The sequence below is a fragment of the Theropithecus gelada genome, chromosome 3, assembly GCF_003255815.1.
Source record: "Theropithecus gelada isolate Dixy chromosome 3, Tgel_1.0, whole genome shotgun sequence".
Lineage (NCBI taxonomy): Eukaryota > Metazoa > Chordata > Mammalia > Primates > Cercopithecidae > Theropithecus > Theropithecus gelada.
In genome coordinates this window covers 125,880,643-125,906,542 of record NC_037670.1, presented here as the reverse complement: position 1 = coordinate 125,906,542, position 25,900 = coordinate 125,880,643, and the positions used below count along the sequence as shown (strand labels likewise).

Here is a 25,900-nt window from a genome sequence, read left to right as displayed (position 1 = left end):
TGTAAAAAGACCAAATCTACATCTGATTGGGGTGCCTGAAAGTGAGGGGGAAAATGGAACCAAGTTGGAAAACACTCTTCAGGATATCATCCAGGAGAACTTCCCCAACCTAGTAGGGCAGGCCAACATTCAAATCCTGGAAATACAGAGAACGCCACAAAGATACTCCTCGAGAAGAGCAACTCCAAGACACATAATTGCCAGATTCACCAAAGTTGAAATGAAGGAAAAAATCTTAAGGGCAGCCAGAGAGAAAGGTCGGGTTACCCACAAAGGGAAGCCCATCAGACTCACAGCAGATCTCTCGGCAGAAACTCTACAAGCCAGAAGAGAGTGGGGGCCAATATTCAACATCCTTAAAGAAAAGAATTTTCAACCCAGAATTTCATATCCAGCCAAACTAAGTTTCATAAGTGAAGGAGAAATAAAATCCTTTACAGATAAGCAAATGCTTAGAGATTTTGTCACCACTAGGCCTGCCTTACAAGAGACCCTGAAGGAAGCACTCAACATGGAAAGGAACAACCGGTACCAGCCATTGCAAAAACATGCCAAAATGTAAAGACCATCGAGGCTAGGAAGAAACTGCATCAACTAACGAGCAAAATAACCAGTTAATATCATAATGGCAGGATCAAGTTCACACATAACAATCTTAACCTTAAATGTAAATGGACTGAATGCTCCAATGAAAAGACACAGACTGGCAAACTGGATAAAGAGTCAAGACCCATCAGTCTGCTGTATTCAGGAGACCCATCTCACACGCAGAGACATACATAGGCTCAAAATAAAGGGATGGAGGAAGATTTACCAAGCAAATGGAGAACAAAAAAAAGCGGGGGTTGCAATACTAGTCTCTGATAAAACAGACTTTAAACCATCAAAGATCAAAAGAGACAAAGAAGGCCATTACATAATGGTAAAGGGATCAATTCAACAGGAAGAGCTAACTATCCTAAATATATATGCACCCAATACAGGAGCACCCAGATTCATAAAGCAAGTCCTTAGAGACTTACAAAGAGACTTAGACTCCCATACAATAATAATGGGAGACTTCAACACCCCACTGTCAACATTAGACAGATCAACAAGACAGAAAGTTAACAAGGATATCCAGGAATTGAACTCATCTCTGCAGCAAGCAGACCTAATAGACATCTATAGAACTCTCCACCCCAAATCAACAGAATATACATTCTTCTCAGCACCACATCGTACTTACTCCAAAATTGACCATATAATTGGAAGTAAAGCACTCCTCAGCAAATGTACAAGAACAGAAATTATAACAAACTGTCTCTCAGACCACAGTGCAATCAAACTAGAACTCAGGACTAAGAAACTCAATCAAAACCGCTCAACTACATGGAAACTGAACAACCTGCTCCTGAATGACTACTGGGTACATAACGAAATGAAGGCAGAAATAAAGATGTTCTTTGAAACCAATGAGAACAAAGATACAACATACCAGAATCTCTGGGACACATTTAAAGCAGTGTGTAGAGGGAAATTTATAGCACTAAATGCCCACAAGAGAAAGCAGGAAAGATCTAAAATTGACACTCTAACATCGCAATTAAAAGAACTAGAGAAGCAAGAGCAAACACATTCGAAAGCTAGCAGAAGGCTAGAAATAACTAAGATCAGAGCAGAACTGAAGGAGATAGAGACACAAAAAACCCTCCAAAAAATCAATGAATCCAGGAGTTGGTTTTTTGAAAAGATCAACAAAATTGACAGACCACTAGCAAGACTAATAAAGAAGAAAAGAGAGAAGAATCAAATCGACGCAATTAAAAATGATAAAGGGGATATCACCACCGACCCCACAGAAATACAAACTACCATCAGAGAATACTATAAACACCTCTACGCAAATAAACTGGAAAACCTAGAAGAAATGGATAATTTCCTGGACACTTACACTCTTCCAAGACTAAACCAGGAAGAAGTTGAATCCCTGAATAGACCAATAGTAGGCTCTGAAATTGAGGCAATAATTAATAGCCTACCAACCAAAAAAAGTCCAGGACCAGATGGATTCACAGCTGAATTCTACCAGAGGTATAAGGAGGAGTTGGTACCATTCCTTCTGAAACTATTCCAATCAATAGAAAAAGAGGGAATCCTCCCTAACTCATTTTATGAGGCCAACATCATCCTGATACCAAAGCCTGGCAGAGACACAACAAAAAAAGAGAATTTTAGACCAATATCCCTGATGAACATCGATGCAAAAATCCTCAATAAAATACTGGCAAACCGGATTCAACAACACATCAAAAAGCTTATCCACCATGATCAAGTGGGCTTCATCCCTGGGATGCAAGGCTGGTTCAACATTCGCAAATCAATAAACATAATCCAGCATATAAACAGAACCAAAGACAAGAACCACATGATTATCTCAATAGATGCAGAAAAGGCTTTTGACAAAATTCAACAGCCCTTCATGCTAAAAACGCTCAATAAATTCGGTATTGATGGAACGTACCTCAAAATAATAAGAGCTATTTATGACAAACCCACAGCCAATATCATACTGAATGGGCAAAAACTGGAAAAATTCCCTTTGAAAACTGGCACAAGACAGGGATGCCCTCTCTCACCACTCCTATTCAACATAGTGTTGGAAGTTCTGGCTAGGGCAATTAGGCAAGAGAAAGAAATCAGGGGTATTCAGTTAGGAAAAGAAGAAGTCAAATTGTCCCTGTTTGCAGATGACACGATTGTATATTTAGAAAACCCCATTGTCTCAGCCCAAAATCTCCTTAAGCTGATAAGCAACTTCAGCAAAGTCTCAGGATACAAAATTAATGTGCAAAAATCACAAGCATTCTTATACACCAATAACAGACAAACACAGAGCCAAATCATGAATGAACTTCCATTCACAATTGCTTCAAAGAGAATAAAATACCTAGGAATCCAACTTACAAGGGATGTAAAGGACCTCTTCAAGGAGAACTACAAACCACTGCTCAGTGAAATAAAAGAGGACACAAACAAATGGAAGAACATACCATGCTCATGGATAGGAAGAATCAATATCGTGAAAATGGCCATACTGCCCAAGGTAATTTATAGATTCAATGCCATCCCCATGAAGCTACCAATGAGTTTCTTCACAGAATTGGAAAAAACTGCTTTAAAGTTCATGTGGAACCAAAAAAGAGCCCGCATCTCCAAGACAATCCTAAGTCAAAAGAACAAAGCTGGAGGCATCACGCTACCTGACTTCAAACTATACTACAAGGCTACAGTAACCAAAACAGCATGGTACTGGTACCAAAACAGAGATATAGACCAATGGAACAGAACAGAGTCCTCAGAAATAATACCACACATCTACAGCCATCTGATCTTTGACAAACCTGAGAAAAACAAGAAATGGGGAAAGGATTCCCTATTTAATAAATGGTGCTGGGAAAATTGGCTAGCCATAAGTAGAAAGCTGAAACTGGATCCTTTCCTTACTCCTTATACGAAAATTAATTCAAGATGGATTAGAGACTTAAATGTTAGACCTAATACCATAAAAATCCTAGAGGAAAACCTAGGTAGTACCATTCAGGACATAGGCATGGGCAAAGACTTCATGTCTAAAACACCAAAAGCAACGGCATCAAAAGCTAAAATTGACAAATGGGATCTAATTAAACTAAAGAGCTTCTGCACAGCAAAAGAAACTACCATCAGAGTGAACAGGCAACCTACAGAATGGGAGAAAATTTTTGCAATCTACTCATCTGACAAAGGGCTAATATCCAGAACCTACAAAGAACTCAAACAAATTTACAAGAAAAAAACAAACAACCCCATCAAAAAGTGGGCAAAGGATATGAACAGACATTTCTCAAAAGAAGACATTCATACAGCCAACAGACATATGAAAAAATGCTCATCATCACTGGCCATCAGAGAAATGCAAATCAAAACCACAATGAGATACCATCTCACACCAGTTAGAATGGCGATCATTAAAAAGTCAGGAAACAACAGGTGCTGGAGAGGATGTGGAGAAATAGGACACTTTTACACTGTTGGTGGGATTGTAAACTAGTTCAACCATTATGGAAAACAGTATGGCGATTCCTCAAGGATCTAGAACTAGATGTACCATATGACCCAGCCATCCCATTACTGGGGATATACCCAAAGGATTATAAATTATGCTGCTATAAAGACACATGCACATGTATGTTTTTTGCAGCACTATTCACAATAGCAAAGACTTGGAATCAGCCCAAATGTCCATCAGTGACAGATTGGATTAAGAAAATGTGGCACATATACACCATGGAATACTATGCAGCCATAAAAAAGGATGAGTTTGCGTCCTTTGTAGGGACATGGATGCAGCTGGAAACCATCATTCTTAGCAAACTATCACAAGAACAGAAAACCAAACACTGCATGTTCTCACTCATAGGTGGGAACTGAACAATGAGATCACTTGGACTCAGGAAGGGGAACATCACACACCGGGGCCTATCATGGGGAGGGGGGAGGGGGGAGGGATTGCATTGGGAGTTATACCTGATGTAAATGACGAGTTGATGGGTGCAGCAGACCAACATGGCACAAGTATACATATGTAACAAACCTGCACGTTATGCACATGTACCCTACAACTTAAAGTATAATAATAAATAAATAAATAAATAAATAAATTAAAAAAAAAAAAAAACCCCAAGTACTTCCTGAAAAAAAAAAAAAAAAAAAGAAAAAGAAAAACTACCCTGAAGATTCTGTTTTCCCTTCTTCAGCTTCTGTTTATGGAAGCTAGGGTGAGAGGAGAGGGTTTGATTATAGTAGGGGAGTCCCACAGTAGCACTGAGGTGGGTTTGTGGGTCATGGAGTCAATTCTATGAAAAATGCCACTCAATGTCCCCTGATAAGGTTTGGTGAATAAATGAATGAGCAAGTGGATGTATCTATTTTGAAGAGTTGATAATAGATGGGAATACTGATGCTGCAATAAGGGGCTAGGTGGATTGTAAAACAGAACAAGATTAGTCGATGACAGAAATCAGATGTAAGCCCTGGACTTCCGACTCGGCTAAGTGCCCCAGCCTGCCATCTTTGTATAACCTCTGCTTGTCTCAACAAGGCATGAAGTCATAACGTTAATTAATAATGCCACTCCACACATCAATAAGAGCCTTGGTAATTTACCATGAAAAATCAGTTTTGTATTTTTGTACAATTTGCAGCTCTGAATAGGGAGGAAAATGTCATTTCTGCCAGAGGCACAGCATCTTGTTCAGCTCTTACGTAAACTCACTGTCAGGCAATCCTAGAAACTGCCTCCACTTGCCTCTGGGCAAAATGTCTCCTTTTCATAGAAAAATGTCACCTTTTCTCAAGGAAATGGCAGGTGGTTATTTTTTTTCCCAAGGAAAAATGACCTTTGCATTTCGTTAAAAAAAAAAAACCAAAAACCCCTCAAGGACTTAAGCTTTGATGAAAACACTAAAAACAATTTCATATCTTTTACTTTGTACTTGAAGTTCCACTTTGTAAATTTTGAGATTACACCTGTCACCACTGATGTAGCCTGTAGGCAAATGTTAGTGACCAGAAAATTCTGGCATCTTGTTCTCCAGGAATGTTCAATGGATACTTATATCTCAGCTCTTGTTGCTCCCAGCTCTAACCAGCTCTAAAACACACACACACACACACACACACACACACACACACACACACACACACCTCTCTCTTACTTTATTCTCATTACTTTAACACTTTGAAGCCTTTATATCCCCCAATCCTGGATCACAATCTTACACCAATCCATGAAAGACTTCTCTTAAAAAATGCCAATGTTGCTACATTGCTTATCATTGTGCTTAAAATTATGTTCAATATTTGATATGAAATTTATACCTATGGCAATCTAAGTCATTTTTCATACCAAATATTTTTATTCTCTCATGAGGACACAGGAGAAAATATATCCAGTATTCTTTCCCACCACCTCCCACAGTCAGATAAGAAAATACAAAAGAAATACAACAAAGAAGTAAGAGGAGTGAAAATATTAGGACCCAATACTTTAAAACAAAGAGAGCAGGAACATAAAGGTGATGATATAAAGAAAGACAGTTCTAGGCTATTAACCTTGGCCTGACAAAACAAAGTTCCCACTTATTTTGTCAATATTTCATATATGTGGTAGAATTTTTTCCCTTCTGACAATAGTTCTTGCCATTAAAAAAAGCAAAATTTACCTTACAGAGTTTGATTTTCCAGCAAAGTAGTAAGTTAGATGACGACACTCAAGATTTACCACACGTACTCTTGTCACTTCATGCAAATCCTCAGCTGGAGCAGATGAGAGGCACATTAATTACACTGGATACAGGAATAATGTTTCTGCAGCTGCAGCAGTTTTGACATTTGCAGACTCCAGCGCACTCTATCTGTAATTTCACTGGCAGCTTGCAAAACCCAGCAGAATCACACTTATAAACAAAGGTCTGCATGGTAATTTATCTCCTATTGACTTCAATGAAGTCTCTTCATTCAGAATACTAAGAGATTCATAATTATGAGCTAAGATCTATGACTTAGCTAAAGAAAATGAAAGACACGTTTCTTGCCTCTTCTCACTTATGTTGTTCCACATACCTGTGGATGATGATACATATGTGCATATCTGTACAATTAAACTATTCACTGAGCACTTGCAAACCCATATGACAAACTGTAGGAATATGCACCAATATCCTATATATTTATTTCAATGAGTGTTATTTCTCTTAGCAGAAACATTTACCTTTCCTCACGCATGTTCCAACTATCTTACCCTCCTCAGACTTTTCTTTTTGTTATGATTCAGAATTGACTTGCTTTTATTTTTGGAGTGGGTTACCGTATCAAATAGGAGAGACCATTTTTAAACACATGAAGATTAGGTTACTGACTGCTGTAAAACGTGCCTAGGAAAAAGAGATGAGCATCCTACGGCATACTGACACGGCACCTAGCCCAATTTCAGTGTCAGATAATGCATACAAAAGAGGTGAAATGTCCCTGTTTCAGCTGCCAGTCTGCCAACAGAACAGTTGTTAACATGGTACCACAATTCTGAAAATTTTCTGATACCTCTATTAAGTCTAAAATGATTTAAAGAAGCAAGAGGTGTCTTTAAATGTTCAATGCAGAATCATTTTGTCTCCAGGATCCAAAGGGTGAACATCCTAAGAGTTGATAAGATCTTTTCATGTATCCATTACTCTTAGAATATTATAGCTTTAATTTATTAGAAGATAGCCTTATGGAGATTCGTAATGGCTACCATTTCTGAGAGATTGCATGTGCCATGACTTAAGTATTTTATGTATAATAACTCATCTGGTGAGATGTTTGGTTAAACTAGACTAAGAAAAGCTTTAAATAATTCTGTAAGGAGAACATAATCATAGAATAATCTATGATGATTACAGCAAACCTTATGACTCTATAGTAATCCATGTCAGACTAGTACCACATAGAAAGAGTCATTCACTTATTTAATCAAAAAGTTGAATATTTTCCATATACCTGGTCATGAGCTAAGTCTTGGAGATTTATTCACGATCAAGTCAGACACAGGTTTTGATCTCAGTGAACTTACAGTAAGGTTGGGGAGGCAGGAGCTGGCAAATGAGAATTTCCAATTCACTGAGGGAGGAGCAGATAAAAATAAGCATCTTTCATAAAAAGCAGATTGTTTCCTGATGAACCAAAGGCTCAGTTCAGAGAGACAGAGTAGTAGGAACGGAACGAACTTGACATTGTCTGTAAGAGTGCATATGGTGCATATACATGTGCGTGTGTGTACACACACATACACACCATAGAACACACACACACCACAGAATATATGCAGCCATAAAAAATGATGAAATCATGTCCTTTGCAGTGACATGGATGCAGCTGGAGGTCACTGTCCTAAGTGAATTAACACAAGAGCAAAAAACCAAATACTACATGTTCTCACTTATATGTGGAAGTTAAACATTGGGTACATATGGATATAAAGATGGAAACAACAGACACTAGGGACTACTAGAGTAGGGAGGGTCAGGGCAAGGGCTGAGAAACTATGCTCAATACCTGAGTGACAGGATCATGCATACCCCGAACCTCAGTGTCACTCAATACACCTATTAACAAACCTGCACAGGTACCCCTGAATCTCAAATAAAAGTTGAAATTATGTATAAAAAAATAATGCAGATGGCAGTCCAGATAGCAGAATCTGGTAAATCTTTGCATCTAGTTGTATCACTTTGGTTCATCGATAAAGCAAGGGAATTGGTGATTTTGGACCTACACTTAAAAAGCTACAGTGGGCCGGGCGCGGTGGCTCACACCTGTAATCCCAGCACTTTGGGAGGCCGAGACGGGCGGACCATGAAGTCAGGACATCGAGACCATCCCGGCTAACACAGTGAAACTCCATCTCTACTAAAAAATAGAAAAAAATTAGCTGGGCATGGTGGCGGGCGCCTGTAGTCCCAGCTACTTGGGATGCTGAGACAGGAGAATGGCAGGAACCTGGGAGGTGGAGCTTGCAGTGAGCCAAGATTGTGCCACTGTACTCAGCCTGGGCAACAGAGCGAGACTCTGTCTCAAAAAAAAAAAAAAAAAAAAAAAAAAAAAAAAGAAAAAGAAAAAAAAAAGCTGAAGTGAAAATAACTGCTTAAATGCATTTAGCTGTTACTTTTAGTTGAAATTTATCGAAGGTAAACACCTCTCACTAATATACTCACAGCCAACCACCTCCTCCTATACTATTAAGTATAAAAACGTGATGTTAACCCCATATTTTCCAGTCCATTTCTATTATATCTAAATAACAGGCTTTCAGATGTTTTTAAAATGCCAATTTTATACCCAGTAGCATACTCTGGTACTCTAATATAACATTCTTGGTGTTATAACGTCTAGCACCATTCTGAGCTTTGCTCTCAGGCTGAGTAGAGGCCCCATCTGTTTTTTCCTTTAGCTCCTCAGAGGGCCAGTGAGCCTTAGTGCAAGTTAATACAAATATTTTGTGCAGAATAACTTAAAAATAATAGTAATAAATGAACATTTAAGTGCATTGAGTTCTATGACCTTAATAGGTAAAATCATCATGAATATCGTATCTTGATTACTGTGTGACTTATCCAAATGGATACCAATACTGAAACTAGAAAAAAATGTAAAGTAGCATACTTTGCTATATCTGCACTAAAATGATAGTAAAGTTCTTAATTATGCAGCAGAGATGAGAACTTAGGATCAGATTTGTATAGTTACCCCTTCGTAAGTGAGCTTTTATCAGAATGTGATTTTAAATGAAGAGGGAATAAAGAGAACTATGCAAGGCAAAAAGAAGAGAAAAGACAGAAATGAGAATAAAGAGGCACCACCATAGCATTTGGGTTACAAAGGCCTCTTTTTAAAACTAAATGTGTTGCTGAAACATTGCATGGTTTTAAGAACTGATGCAGTGACATTGTTTTTAATCCCCATGTGCTTTGGTCTGTAGCCAAATTCAAGTACTTTTCCAGGTGTGACATCTGTATCACCTATGTGTCATTATAAAAAGAGAGTAGGCTGGGCGCGGTGGCTCACACCTGTAATCCCAGCACTTTGGGAGGCTGAGGCGGGCAGATCACAAGGTCAGGAGATCGAGACCATTCTGGCTAACAAGGTGAAACCCCATCTCTACTAAAAATATGAAAAAATTAGCCGGGCATGGTGACGGGTGTCTATAGTCCCAGCTACTTGGGAGACTGAGGCAGGAGAATGGTGTGAACCCGGGAGGCAGAGCTTTCAGTGAGCCGAGATCGTGCCACTGCACTCCAGCCTTGGCGACAGAGCGAGACTCTGTCTCAAAAACAAAAGGAGAGTAGTGGCTAGAAAGAGTTCAGCGCTGCCCTCATCCTCACTGTGAGATGTGCTGTTATTGATCTGAGAGATACATTACTAGCAGTGGAGATATTAGGTATTTGAACAAAATGAGGTGGAGTTTTGAAAGTTAGGTGTGTTTAGAAAGAACAAAGAGTAAATATATTGATGGGCTAAGTTTATTTCTTTTCTACTGGAAGATACTAGTATTGGTCAGTTGGCTAGAAATTTATTTTCTGACTTTGAGAGGTACCAAAATGTTTTCATTAACACCTAAAGTTCATAAATGTCTAAACAGGCAAAATGATGTTATGTCACGGCAGTTTTAGAAAATTATCTAACATGACGTATGAATATTTTGCTAGATTAAAACCTTTTTTTGAAAAATTGAATTCCTATAACCACTTCCTTTATTTTTATTAGAAAGATAAAGCTAGAGACCTGGTGGTTTTACTGCTTATAATTTCTGGATGTGCTATTATGATTCACCATTATTTATTGCTAGCACTACAGAGAACTGAAAGGGAAAACATTATCAATGCTCTGTACCAGAAAGATTGTGAGATGGCAGAGTGTCCATAAAAGTGAAAGGTACTTTTCTCAGCGGAGTTTGCGCAAACCCAGAGAACTCCGAAACAAAGCAGCCCCAAGCATACTGCAGTAGATAAAAGATTACTAAACATTTTTTGCTACTTCTCCACCAAAAGGCTTCCCTTGCCTTGAGTCTGCGCTGACCTATGACTCGCTCTGATCCAAAGAGTAGAAGAGCTGCATTTCTCTGGTTAGTTCATTTGGTTCTAGGAATTGGCAGACCACCTCAATGATTTATACCACCTAAATCAATGGAATGGGGTAGAAGTGACACTGTGCAGGACCAGCCTAGGCCTTACGAGGCCTGATAGCCTTCCCTTTTGCTCTCTCAAGGTACCCTAAGCTACCTTGTCATTGAGACTGTGTGGAGCAATGCCTGGCAAGATCTCAGGTGTCCCAACCATCCCAGTGGAGGCATGAAGTGTGAGTGAAGTCGCCCTGTGCATCCTAGCCCCAGGAGAGCTTCATATGACTGCAGCTGGGTGATGAGTCCCGAAGTAAGTCTAGTAGAAGACAGCGACCTGCCTGATCCTAAGTGAGATTGCAGAATCATGAGCCAACGATCTAGTGTTCTTTTAAATCACCTGAGTTTGGCATAGTTTGTTAGGCAGCAATAGAAAACTAAACAGGTACTTCAAAGGAGTAGAAAAATTACATTTCTCTGATTAGTTCATTTGCTTCTGGCAATTGACAGACTACCTAAATGATTTACACTACCTAAATATGAACACCTGGCTATGGTGAAGGGTGGTGTTGAAAGGTTGGCAGATTCACTAAGACATTTTAAATAGGGCAGGCAGTAGGAGGGCAGTTATAGGGAGAGCCCACCTCAGTGTGTGCTCAGGTTTCAAAAGGAAGCTTGCTCTGGATATAGGTTGGTTATGAAGTGGTGGAAAAACAAGTCAGAAAACATTTTAAAACGACTTCTTAGGCTTTCTTGCAGCTCTTTCTCAGGGAATGTTTAATGAACAACCAGGAAATTGTATTAAACTGCTAAGGCGCTCAGAATGGTTAGGAAGGGCCAGAGAACACTGGGCTGGGGTGGAGTGGGAAACCACTGGATGACCATTAACTGGAAAATCAATACGGAATGGCCAGCACTAAAAAGACAGGCAATAACTACTCCTCTGAGAGCAGGCCCATCACCATCCACATGGGCCTCAGGTTAATCCACACTCTTCCCTAGAGGGTAAAAAGGGTAACTAAGATTTCAGATAATAATGCTATGGGATAGAGTATCCTGAAACAGTGCTAAAACCCCCCAAAGTGAGAAACTGCTTATAGTCCAACATCCTAGACTTATTTCTAGAAGCCACTTAATGTGACTGGTAAGAAAGATAAATGTAAGGATTAGGTTTTTTTCTATTGGATAGAAGCCCTTAGTCTCCACCCTAAAAGCTAGTCCCCACTGTTGTTATTCACACACACCCCTTCAAAGCAGTTCTGAGTATAGGCTTGAATGGCAGAGGGGGAGGTTAGGATGGAGGGTGTTTGCAAAGCTGTATAGTAGGTGAGAAAGGAATCTTCTTGCTACTACTACAGGCAGTCGTTCTCATACTCCATTGGGCATATGATGCAGATTCTAAGACTTTTGGTTCAAGATAACAGATTGAACACACATCTTTCTCTTTAACAAGGACTTTAAAATAGATAAATCCACGGCAATGAAGAGACCCTGAGAAGGATGGTTGTAAGACAAGACAATGGAAGAGAATTCTAGAATATGGAATGCCAATACAGGCATGAGAGCAGAGGTATCATGACTTTGAAAAGCATATTCCAGAGCAGGAGCTGGCAAACTAAGACCCATGAGGCAAAACCTGCTGCTACCTGTATTTGTAATTAAAGTTTTATTGGTACACAGCCACACCCACTTGTCTTTACATGTTGTCTAGGGCTGCTTTCACAATAGCAGAGTTGAAGAATTGTAACAGAGACCATTTGGTCTGCAAAACCTAAAATGTTTTACCTAAGTATTTACTAATATTTGATCCTTTACAGAGTTTGCTGATTTTGGTTCTAGTGTCTTCTTGGCTGGGAGGGCAGCACGGACAGGAAGGACTCTCAGTTGCTCCACAGAACCCCAGAAGGGCTAGGGATCTGGAAAGATCTGATCTGAGTATATGGAAGATCTGCCTGGCCATTTGCCTGCATGCAGAACTCCCACCAAACACCCAAGTCAGAGAATGAGGGTGTCTCCAAAACAGAAAGAAAAATGCCCTGGAGAACAGATTAGACTTTCTTATTCTGTCCCTGCTTCATAACCCTAAATAAAATCTGACTAGTCTTCAAACTCTGCCACCAACGTTGGACTCCCAAGTATCTTTATAGGATTTCACTCTTAAATACGAAAATCTAGAAACATTAGACATGTGAGCACCACACTCTAGTAAAATAAAGATATGTGAGAAAAAGAGAATATGGATAGGAATAACAGTGGACTGTGTTTGGGAAAAATATAATGCAAAGTCCCTAAGTGTCAGCCGTGCAACCACCCCACTAGACAGGGGCTGCAAGACAAAAAAAATGACCAGAAAAAAGGAGATCCTCCATAGCACCTAATACGACATTTTTTTGGGAAAATATGATTATTTTAAGAAAGATATTGCAATAAAGAAAGATTATAAAACTCCACAAATCTGTTTAAGGGAAACAATATATTTATGGTACATTACTGGGCTCAGTGAACAAATGTACAAAGCCATAATGATGCAAAAACTATGCAAATTTCACTAAAATTAGTTGTCAAACTCTATTGGGAGGATGTAGGAGGGTTACCAGATGCTAAAGCTTCATTTTTTTCTAAAAGAAAGTAAATATAGGTCATGTCTAAACTGTTAAATCAAGACAACTGTATAAGTGTATTCATTAGAAGTGTGAAGGTAGCTACCAAAAGAAATATCTAAAAGAATGTAAACTAATCCATTGTCTCTGGGATCTAGGTCTAGAGGGTGGGAAGGGACAGGGTGGAGACATTTTAAGCATGATAAATATTTTGATCCTTTTTTATTTACCATGCACATGTACTGCTTCAACAATTACACACACACACACACTGTGTGGAACACTACTTCTAGAAATCTGGAATCAGTAGGTCTGGGGGCACAGGAATCTGTATTTTTAAAATGTTCTCCAAATGGTTCTGACAAAGTTAATCTTGTGCCCTTACTTTTAGAAGCACAGATACAGAGGTAGCAACCACTAAAAGAGCAGTGACATCTACCTGCTCAAGGGGAGAAGTGCCAGGGGTTAAAGAATTCTAGGAATGGCTGGGCATGGTGCCTCATAACTGTAATCCGGGCATTTGGGAGGCCAAGGTGGGAGCCTTGCTTCAGGCCAGGAGTTTGAGACTAGCCCGGGCAACAAAGTGATACCTTGTCTCTATAAAAATTTTAAAGAAATTAGCCAAGCATGGTGGTGCAAGGCTGTGGTTCCAGCTACTTGGGAGGCTGTGGTGGGAGGATGACTGGAGCCCAGGAGCTGGAGGCTACAGTGAGCAATGATTGTGCCACTACACTCCAGCCTGGGTGACATAGTGAGACTCTGTCAAGAAAAAGATGATGAAAAGGAAGAAGAAAGAAGACAGAAGAAAGAAGCGAGAAGAAGAAGAAAAGAAGACAAAAAGAAGAGAAAGATGAAGAAGAATGCTAGGATGCTTGCATGTTTTTCTCTCAGGATACTTTCTTGTGATTTTACTAATAAAATGGATAAATGCTAAAAGAAGGCAAGTAAAAACTAACAGGTTGTGAGTTACTTCATAATTCAACTCCTGCCTATGGAAGCACTTCATGAAGATGTTAGCTCTCTTCTCTCTCATGTATGTTGCAAACCACAAGCTTTGATTCAAAAATTAGCCTGGGGAAAAACATAAAACATCATGTAAAGAGGGAAGCTTTTTAACTGAAGGATGTTAGATAACTATCTTTCAGACTCCGTGGTTTCTGTGTAAGCCATGTTACATCAAACTTGATTTTTAAAATACTTTAAACAATGTAATCCGGGCCTCTAGTGTTTACAAATGATTGCTGGGATGTGTAGAATACTTAATAACAAGAATTCAGAGGGTTTCTGGGCACTATGGTAATTCTTTCTGAGAATCCTTCTGCAACATTATAGGATCATTGGGGATTGGCTCAATTAGTTGTCAAAAAGCAGCCAAAGGCACACTGCCCTCATTTTCTCCTGTTCTCCATCCCTTCCCAGGAGTCAGTGCTGACTAAGAAAGAAATAATTCCCAACTCTACCCTTATTTCTCTTGTACAGGACCCAGGGTCAAACTTTTTGGTACAGAGGATTTTTCTTTGTGCCTGCACAAACTACTGACATCTCTTTGACTAAATTACAGATCACCTAGAGCTGGAGAAGTTGACTAAAATATTTTCATGTTTATTTCAATGTCAAATGAGACTGCTCACCTTTTCAATACCAGTAACTTATCCTTTGTATCTGTAGTAGCTATTATTTGTGGTAATTTTTGAGGTTCATTTGATATATAAAGTCATTAGAAAAAAGAAAATTAATTTTGTCTTTACCATGTACTTGTCTTTTAAATCTCATCCAGAAACTGAAAAACTGGTTTGTTGGTGCTTCAGTGGTCAGCTACATTGTCCAATTAGCATTGACTAGGCTAGACTGTAAAAGAGGAATTCGGCTTATTCAAATTTCATTTCTTCATTTTTAAAAGCATCCATCCAATCATCCATCCATCTGTCCTTCCATCCGTCCATCTGTCTGTCCATCCAAGAAGTACTTATGAGCACCTGTTATTTGCCCAGCACTGTTTTATGTTCCAGGAACATATAAGTAAAACAAAATATTAGCCATAGAGTAAACCTCTATGCCAAATGGGCTAAAAATTTAGTTGAAAAATTCTATGAGAATGGTTTTAATCACAGGTATATGTGTATTTGTGATATTCTGGTTTTTTTATTTGAGGATATATGACTCTATACCGTCTCTGTTGTTTGCTACAAGTCTAAGTAGTTCATCTTCACCACTTATGATGATCATTTTACCCCATACTTCACCATAAATTCACACTGAAGGTGAAACATTAATGTACATGGTGGTGGCGTACCCTCTTTTCTAGGCACTTCTCACTACTGTGCCTCTCTACATGTGCTATTTCCTCTTCCCATGATCTTCATCACTTGTCCACCTAGCAGATACCTGTTCATCATCCAAAACTCTTTCAGGCATCATCTTCTCTATGAGGCCTTCCCTAAGCACCTCCCAGCAGAATGGATCCCCCTTTCCTCTGTACTACTGTTGTACTTATGTACATATTTCTGTTATTGCATTGATATAAATATTCATTAACATGTCACTGGTAAACTTCTTGGAGATAGAAACATTTGTCTCATTTTTGCTTCCCTAGTAATTTGGGATTTGCTAGTAATTAGCAAAATGTCTGGCACATTCACTAAATATTTGCTGAATTGAACTGAAGAGCCAGTCCCTCTATTATAACATGTGGGACATTGCAGAAATGTGTTTTTACATGTCGTTTTTAAATTATCTCACAATTTCAGGTAAATATTTTAAATTTTTTGAATATTTAACAAGCATTACATTTTGTTTGATTAAACTCTTTTCCAATGAGAGGCATTATCATCCCTATAAAAGCCTAATAAAATTATACAGTTAGCAGTATACTTTAAAAATTTTCTGTTGCTTAGCCAGGTGTGATGCTGCATTCCTGTAGTCCTAGCTACTTGGAAGGCTGAGGTAGGGGGATTGCGTGAGCCCAGGAGTTTGAGTCCCACCAGCCTGGGCAACACGGCAAGACCCCATCTCTTGAGAAAACAAACAAACAAACAAACAACCAAACATCTGTTGCTCACTTCTCCTACTCTCCTGACTTTGTGCCAATATTGTGGTTATTACAGACCTATTATATTTTGCTACAATTACTTGTTTATGGGCATGTGGCCCCTCCTAGTTGTGAACGCCTTGAGAAACAGGTCTGTGTTCTTCCCATCTTTATAGCCCTGGCACACTGCAATGACTATGAAAGAGAGGTGCTCAGCAAGTTAAATGCATAGGGGACTAAATAGGAGATGGTGAATAGAATTAAATCTTTAGTTCTTTTATCTCCCCTAGGACCTGCTTTGTGATCATCTTAAATGAAGACAATCTGCTAAATTCTAAATAAAGCTTTGACTTTGTGGTTGAATAAAGCTAACTTAGACTGTGTGGGTGTGGCAAACTAGCAAAATGAGTAAAAAAGAAAAAACATTTTCTATGCAAATATTTTTATTTTGTCTTTTAAGTTTACACTGAAATAAATCTTTTCTAGTTTTGAAACATGAAATAGTGGAAAGAAAAATAACTACATTTTTATTCTAAAAAGAAATGGATTTGTGAAATACTTCACTGAAGTTCAAAAGCACTGGGGAGTCTTTCCCCTCTCCCAAGACGGAATTAGTCCCATAATTTTCTTTTATTCTAATTGTAGGCAACAGGGTAATTTTTACTGAAAAATTCGATGTTTGTGAGGTTTTGGCAACATGAAGATGTGGATGCTCAGAAAAATATCAGCAAATGAATGGCAGAGTTGGACACCTTCTCACTCACTCTTGTAGAAAATTATGTACACATGACTTTTATAACAGTAGTGTTTGGAAATGTGGTGAGTTAGTTTTGAAACTTCATCTCAACTTTTAAGGAGATACAATATGCATTACTCACAAATGAGTGGCAGTGACAAATATACTCATAAGGGTACCTTAAAAAGTTATTTATACAGAAACTATATGATAAATGGTAATATAGCATTGGTGATATTTAAAATTAAAAATGTCAGATGAATACCTCAGTTTTTTTTTTTTGTTTCTCTACACACACACCACTTTAAAACCCATGGAAGAACAATTCATCAGTGTACTGGTCATAAAAAAGGCGGAACTTTTTCTCCAAAGGAATTCTTTAATTTTTGTATCTACTAGAACTGATTGAGTTTGGAAAGTTGATATCATAAACTAAATAAATGTGAAAAACATGACAATGGTGAAAGAGTATATTCCTTTAAAGATATAGTTATCATACTTTATAATAGTATTCTAAGGCATTGAAAAATTACACTATACTGATAACAAGTTCTGAAATTGAGGCAGTAATTAATAGCCTACCAACCAAAAAAAAGTCCAGGACCAGAAAGATTCACAGTCGAATTACACCAGAAGTACAAAGAGGAGCTGGTATCATTCCTTCTGAAACTATTCCAAACAATAGAAAATGAGGGAATCCTCCCTAATTCATTTTATGATGCCAGCATCATTCTGATACCAAAATCTGGCAGAGACACAACAACAAAAAAAGAAAATGTCAGGCCAATATCCCTGATGAACATTGCTGTGAAAATCCTCAATAAAATACTGGCAAACTGACTCCAGCAGCACATCAAAAAGCTTATCCACCATGATCAAGCTGGCTTCATTCCTGGGATGCAAGGCTGGTTCAACATACGCAAATCAATAAACGTAATCCATCACATAAGCAGAACCAATGACAAAAACCACATGATTATCTCAAAAGATGCAGAAAAGGCCTTCGAGAAAATTCATCACTTCATGCTAAAAACTCTCCATAAACATGGAACATATCTCAAAATAATAAGAGCTATTTATGACAAACACACAGCCAATATCGTACTGAATGGGGAAAAAAAGGAAGCATTCCTTTTGAAAACTGGCACAAGACAAGGATACCCTCTCTCACCACTCCTATTCAACATAGTATGGGAAGTTCTGGCCAGGGCAATCAGGCAAGAGAAAGAAACAAAGGTATTCAAATAGAAAAAGAGGAAGTCAAATAGTCTCTTTTTGCAAATGACATGATTATATATTTAGAAAACCCCATCGTCTTAACCCAAAAGCTCCTTATGCTGATAATAAGCAACTTCAGCAGAGTCTCAGAATACAAGATCAAGGTGCAAAAATCACAAGCATTTCTATAAACCAATAACAGACAAACAGAGAGCCAAACCATGAGTGAACTCCCATTCACAACTGCTACAAAGAGAATAAAATACCTAGGAATACAATTTACAAGGGATGGGAAGGACCTCTTCAGGGAGAACCTATAAACCACTGCTCAAGGAAATAAGAGAGGACACAAACAAATGGAAAACATTCCATGCTCATGGATAGGAAGAATCAATATCGTGAAAAAGGCCATACTGCCCAAAGTAATTTATAGATTCAATGCTATCCCCATCAAGCTACCATTGACTCTCTTCACAGAATTGGAAAAAACCACCATAAATTTTATATGGAACCCAAAAAGAGCCCACATTGCCAAGGCAATCCTAAGCAAAAAGAACAAAGCTGGAGGCATCACACTACCTGACTTCCAACTATACTATAAGGGTACAGTAACCCAAAATGGCATGATACTGGTACCAAAACAGATATACAGGACAATGGAACAGAACAGAGGCCTTAGAAATAAACACCACACATCTGCAACCATGTGATCTTTGACAAACCTGACAAAAACAAGCAATGGGGAAAGAATTCCCTATTTAATAAATGGTGTTGGGAAAACTGGCTAGCCATATGCAGAAAACTCAAACTGGACCCCTTCCTTACACCTTATATAAAAATTAACTCAAGATGGATTGAAGACTTAAATTTAAGACCTAAACCCATAAAAATCTTAGAAGAAAACCTAGGCAATACCATTCAGGACATAGGCATGGGCAAAGACTTCATGACTAAAACACCAAAAGCAACGGCAACAAAAGCCCAAATTGACAAGTGGGATCTAATTAAACTAAAGAGCTTCTGCACAGCAAAAGAAACTACCATCAGAGTGAACACGCAACCTACAGAATGGAAGAAAGTTTTTGCAATCTATCCATCTGACAAAGGGTTAATATCCAGAATCTGCAAAGAATTTAAACAAATTTACAAGAATAAAACAACCCCATGAAAAAGTGAGCAAAGCATATGAACAGACACTTCTCAAAAGAAGACATTTGTGCAGCCAACAAACATATGAAAAAAAGCTCATCATCACTGGTCATTAGAGAAATGCAAATCAAAACCACAATGAGATACCATCTCATGTCAGTTTATGGTGATCTTTAAAAAGTCAGGAAACAACAGATACTGGAGACGATGTGGAGAAACACGAACACTTTTACACTGTCGGTGGGAGTGTAAATTGGTTCAGCCATTGTGGAAGACAGTGAGTTGATTCCTCAAGGATCTAGAACCAGAACTACCATTTGACCCAGCCATCCCATTACTGGGCATATACCCAAAGGATTATAAATCATTCTACTATAAAGACACATGTACACGTATGTTTATTGCAGCACTGTTCACAACAGCAAAGACTTGGAACTAACCCAAATGCCCATCAATGACAGACTGGATAACGAAAATGTGGCATATATATACCATGGAATACTATGCAGCCATAAAAAAGGATGAGTTCCTGTCCTTTGCAGTGACATGGATGAAGCTGGAAACCATCATTCTCAGCAAAGTAACACAAAAACAGAAAACCAAACACCGCATGTTCACACTCATAAGTGGGAGTTGAACAATGAGAACACATGGACACAGGGAGGGGAACATCACACACTGGGGGGGCCTGTCCATGGGCTGGGGGCTAAAGGAGGAATAGCATTAGGAGAAATACCTAATGTAGATGACGGGTTGATGCATGCAGCAAACCACCATGTCTCGTGTATACCTATGTAACAAAACTGCACATTCTGCACATCTACCCCAGAACTTAAAGTATAATTAAAAAAAATTACACTATACAAATCTTGAATCAGCACTTAAAATACATAGGTCAAACTTAATTTCTTCATTGTTTTCTAGATAAGGAAATTAATATTTATAAGCTGTGGGACTTACCCAAGATCATGGGCCAGGCAAGAAAATTTAAAATCAGACTGTGAAGCCAAACCTTGTTCATTACTTTTTCATTTACTGTCTGTAATTTTCATCTTTTATATGTTCCTGCCCTTAGCAATTTGCCTCTGTATTTCCACATGAAATAAATTTCAATTGTGATTTGAGTAGACATCTGAGTAATTATATATGAAAAGTAATTTTTAAGGACTAGAAAAGACTCACATATGAAAACATTATATGGGGACAGACTTAGTCCAGTTAAAAATTTTCTGTATGAGATGGGCATGTATATTTCAATAACTAACCTGGGTTATATAGCATGAGAATATTATAAGATTAACACAGATTTTAAAATACTGTGGCTGAATATAAGTTAGAAAAGTGTGAAATGTTAATCACACCCCTAAGAACAAACTCTAGAGATAAATTAGAAAAGTGTCAATCTCAAGAGACCATTGAATCCAGCAAACAGAAGGGGTAGTCTAAAAAAGAAGGCAAAAATTATATTCGAAATTGTTTCTAAATTAATTCAACTTGATATTTTTAAACTTAGGGGAAACATAATTTATGCTTTTTGCTTTTCCTAAAGTGAAGTGACCTTTGTCTTTTGAATAAAAACACAAAAGAAGCTCCTTATATTTGCCTTTAGAAAAAAAGATGTTGCAAAACCATTTTGTAAACCGTGAAGGGTCTTACCTGTTTCCATTTTTCCATCCTGTGCTGCGGGGCCATCCGGAATCACACTTTTCACCTGCAGAAACTCATCAGGCTCGTCTCCACCAATGATGGTAAATCCAAAACCCATGTTGCTCTTTTTTAGGGTGGTGCTGAGGAATGTTCCCTTCAACTGGGATGCATCCCGGGTGAAGAGTGGTTTTTCTACATCGGCCAATATAAGTTAAAAAAGAAAAAGGCATGTTCAAGGCAAGTTCTCAGACAGGAGAAAGCCAGCCCCCGAGCAGCGACAATCCCAGGGGTAAATGTGGGGGTCTTACACAGCAAATGCAAGCAGGTGGTGACTACAAGAGGAGCAAAACTATTAGAACTTCCTACACATGAAGAGCAGTCCCAAGCATCCAGGGAAAGATGAAAAAGCTGTTTGGTTTGGAGACAGAGTTTTTGTCAAATCAGTTTCCACTCATTAATTTAGCCTTCTTGGGCTTAAAAAAGGCTGTGTGAACAGGCTGCCAGAGCCTTCTGAGAAAAGAGGACAAGGAGCCCAAATCATCCAGACAACATCTGGATCTGTTCCTCTGGTTGTTAGAAAAGATTCCAGGTAGGAGGTATGTGTCAGTGGCCGATCCTACACTAAGCCTTGAAGAAATAAGGGTAGAAACATGAAAAGGACTTGTGATTTTTTAAAAGTGAATAATAGCACATTTCAGCATGTGCAGTATCACAAACAGAGAAACAGTGGAATGTGATCACACACTCAAAGGTCCAGATTGCTTAGAAAGAGTACCTGTATGTGGGACTGACTTTTGTTTACACTGCTCTGTTGTGAGATACTATAAAGATAACCAGGTAAATAAATTGCTATTGGCTCTGATAGTGTTTAGTATACTCTAAAATGTGAGCAAAAGGCAAGCCAATGTTTTTAGATATAATTATGAATGTAAAGGTAACACATTTTATAACAATATGTTGATAGATTCAAATCATATGCCTGAATAATCTGAATAGGCACTGCATTGATTTACCTACTAATTTGTTATATAATATGCTTTTCCAGCTACGATCTGTAATAAATATATTCCTAAGTATAATAAGTGTTTTAAAAAATAATAGTCATACTAGGAAACAGAATTAATATCTGCTTTAAATTCTATCACAGATAAATATTTTATATTACTCTTTTAAAATGTGTTATATTTAGGTGATCTCATTTAATATTTGTAACAGCCAAATTGTACATGGTAACTCAGTTAAGTATTCTGCATGATATCTTTGTTGTTACATTCTGGGTGACATGTAATAAACTCTAAAATAATGAGTCATTCTATTAGACTTCTGCTTTTTCTGTCCACTTACGTATCACGTGTACCTTTATTAAAAACAGAGCTTCTTTAAAACATAAATAAAAACCACATATAATCCTTTCTCCTATGTTTGCTTTATCAAATTAATGTTTATAGTTGGAGAGAAGTTCATCAGGAGACCTTTACATTCATTTAATTATGCTGCATTATATGGCGTGAAAATTATCAGCAGGCAAGCCTAGAGCGCCCGACTCTAAAGACTCTTTTGTGCTTTTATTTAGAAGCTCACTAGCTGTGAAAAGTTCGTGCAGCAACTCATCCCACTACGTGGCTCCCAGGTGTAGTCAGGTCCCGCAAGCAGCCCTGGGACGTACCAAACAGCCAGGGCCTCCCTGCTGGGTCGCGCTGATAGTAAGACAAGTCATTCACGCTGCGCGACCTCTCCGGGGCTGCACCGGGGCGGATGGATTTGGGCCTAGGTAATGTCCATGAGGAGTTGTCTACTGTCACAAAGGAGAACAAGCCTCATTCTTGTGCTTGGTCTTTTAAGGACAAACTTATGAGTCTCTAAGAATCTCTGGAGTTTACAGGGCCACTATAAAAATCCATTAATCTCCTCCACCTGGTGACATGCTGTACATTCCTATAAGGTTTAACTTCATCTGCGGTTGCTAAAGGCATTAGTTTAGAGAGAATGCAAACATCCAGCTAAAGCTAATAGGAGGGTCTGGAGAAAGCAAATCAAATTTTCAAAATGGTCCAAGCTACAGACATATTTGGAAAAGCAGGCAGTTTGACAGACAATTTTCCCTTTGAAACACCACATGCTGACAGGTATCATACCTCGGAAACCTGGGGCCTGCAGGGGCTTTGTTCCAAGTTCTGTGTGGGGCATGTTATGTTGCTGTAGCTTCCTTTTTGCTTCCAGGACAGGATTTTCAAACTGTGTTCTTCTATTTATGTGGCTAAAAAAGAAAATTTCCAATTAGGATAACAGTGGGGCAAGGTCATTTAAAAGACCATACGTATGGCTCTATAGAGGGCAGGTGATTAAGGGCCACCTTATCTGATTACAGTCAAGTGTCTCACCCAGCACGCCGTTAGGCTCCTGACTGGGCTGGCCTGTGTACAACACACATTTCTGTGACAAGTGCTGAGTTCTCAAAGGATCTATCATATGTTGTTCTATTTACATCATGCATGATTCAGCTAAAAGAACTAGAAAGTGCACTTACTTTCTGGTCTACTATGTTCATTTGAGATGAGTTTAATACGCAATAAAATAAGTGGTCAAGAAATGAAATTTATACTGAATGGTGTTGAAGAAAAGAACATCACCTGAGCTTTGCAGAGTCCCCATATCAAACAGGATGAATATGAGGTAAATTCTTTGATAGTGTATAGCAACCAGAGTCTGCACTTTTTAGAGTTAGTCCTGGATTGAGAGACTGGGATTCAGGAGAAAGACTCCCAAGATCTTTGCAGAAGTTACAGAATGCATATGTAGGACAGTTGATGCTGAAATCAATCAAAAGTGGAGAATTTATATTCTACATGGTGAGAGGGCAAACTCGTAGGTATCAGATGCAGAGTGGCTTGAAGCAACTGTGGCCCAGCTAAACTGAGAGCTTATAGTCCAAGCACACTGTGAATTCCTATATAGCAGGCTGTTTGAAATTTAGAGTTCCTTTTCAAGGGAGAGTAGGAACCAACAATCCTGCTTTCAGTGGTGGGCCTATGTTGCTCTTTCTCTAGGATATAAACATCCCATGAGAGGGCTGGCATATACATTGATTTTGGTTCTTTGTGCAAACTGAAATAGAATTATGGCAGGCAAGCATGAAGAGGAGAGAAGGGATGGAGGAGAAACTGACAAATACTGAGTACTTAACTCTTGGCCAGTTCCTATATATAATTTTCCTCAATGAAGCTTCATAACAACACAGACTTGCATTCTAATTATCCCCCTTTTAAAGGCAATGAGACTGACACGTGGAGAGATCGGATTATTTGCTCTAAATCACATGTCCAGTGGGAAGGCTGGACTTGGCTGTGTTTATTTCTAAACTGAATCTCTGCACACTTTTTTCTTTTTGATGTATGATTTCACATTGGCATGTACACACATACTTATCATGTGTGTACACCCTGCACGTCCCCAACACAAACCACTTACAGCTTCAGAAAAGAAAGGAGATAAAAGCAGCAACATCTCAACAACCAATTTTCCAATACTATGAATCAGATCATTTCAAAGCAGTTCCCAGAAACAAGGTAAGTCAACTGTAAGATCTAATTCTTTTCTCATGGGAGACAGAGTAAAGTAGCTGCCTGCCCCACAGGCTCTGCAGTCAATCAGTCCTGTATTCAAATTCCAGTTCTACCACTTGACTAGCAGTGTGACCTTGGGTGCGTTATTGAACCTGAGTCTTAGTGTCTTAATCTGTAATACCAGCAGAATGTCTCCTTCCTGGGGGGGTTGTGAGGATTAAGTGAAGTAATGAATATTAGCATATGGTTTTGAGTACAGGCATGCTCAATAATCAGCAGCAGCTTGTATTACCATCATCATCTTAATCACCACCATCACTGTTATTATTTTTCATCCATAAGAAAGGCTTTATTGGGGAAACTTCAGAAGCACTGGGACCTTGCTCTAACTGCCTTTGGTGCTGTTTAGGAAGGGAGTGCTTCTAACAATGCTCTTTGTTAATGAAACTCATTTGTAAGGGGTTCAAAGTACAACCATCTATGTAAAATTATTTTCCGATGGAAATAAAATGCTATTGTAATGCTCTTGTGCACCAAGGCCTTGTGCATCATGACTGCGGTACACAGTGAACTAATCATATCTGTGCCTGTAAAGCATGTGAGCTGTAAACTCTAACACTGTAAACTCTAATACTACACCCTGTTTTGGAAGGACCAGAGTTTCGTGCCTGTTTTCTCATTTCTCCATTATTATGTAACTTCCTTACTAAAATCCTTTGAAGCCTTCCTATTACTTAAACACATACTGTTCCTGATCTTGCCCTCACTCATTTCTGTAGCTTCACCTTTGGCCGCATCACCACATGCGCCCTCTGCTTTGAACATACTTGGAGCTACTTTGATCAGTGACCCTCTATCAGACCTCTTATCTTTCCACGAGATTCAGTATATAAATAGTGCAGCATTTGAAGCAAGACAACCTGGGTTTCAGGTGGCATCGTGGGCACATTTCTAACTCTCTAAGCTTCAATATCTTTATCTGTAAAATGGGGACATTAATAGCTACATCATGGGTTGCTGTGAGGATAAGAGAAATGTTTAAAATGTTTGTATCTCTCTTAGATACCCAGGGAGAACTCAACAATGAAGGTATGGTGCTTATTTTTTTTGCGGTACAGTTATTTCTTATTACTATTATTGAAGTGTTGCAGTAGTTATTGCCATTATTCTGAGGATGTTTTTCCTATCTCTCCTGTGTCTCCTTCCCTCACCCCTCCCAGCCACATTCCCCGCCTGTGTGATATTCTTCCCCCTTGGGTTCTCAGAAAACTTTGAACAGACTTC

The 25,900-nt window shown here is 38.7% G+C and overlaps 1 protein-coding gene across 2 annotated transcripts in view; it reads right to left on the bottom strand.

Moving 5' to 3' along the window:
* MAGI2 (membrane associated guanylate kinase, WW and PDZ domain containing 2) overlaps positions 1-25,900 on the bottom strand; it is a 1,480,053-nt gene that overhangs the window by 317,745 nt on the left and 1,136,408 nt on the right. For both annotated transcript variants that reach the window (XM_025379587.1, XM_025379588.1), the window contains exons 8-9: positions 23,189-23,310; positions 21,063-21,245 (exon numbers count right to left, since the gene is read on the bottom strand). In XM_025379587.1, the coding sequence (XP_025235372.1) occupies positions 21,063-21,245; positions 23,189-23,310 (305 nt within the window). The remainder of the gene's footprint in view (positions 1-21,062; positions 21,246-23,188; positions 23,311-25,900) is intronic.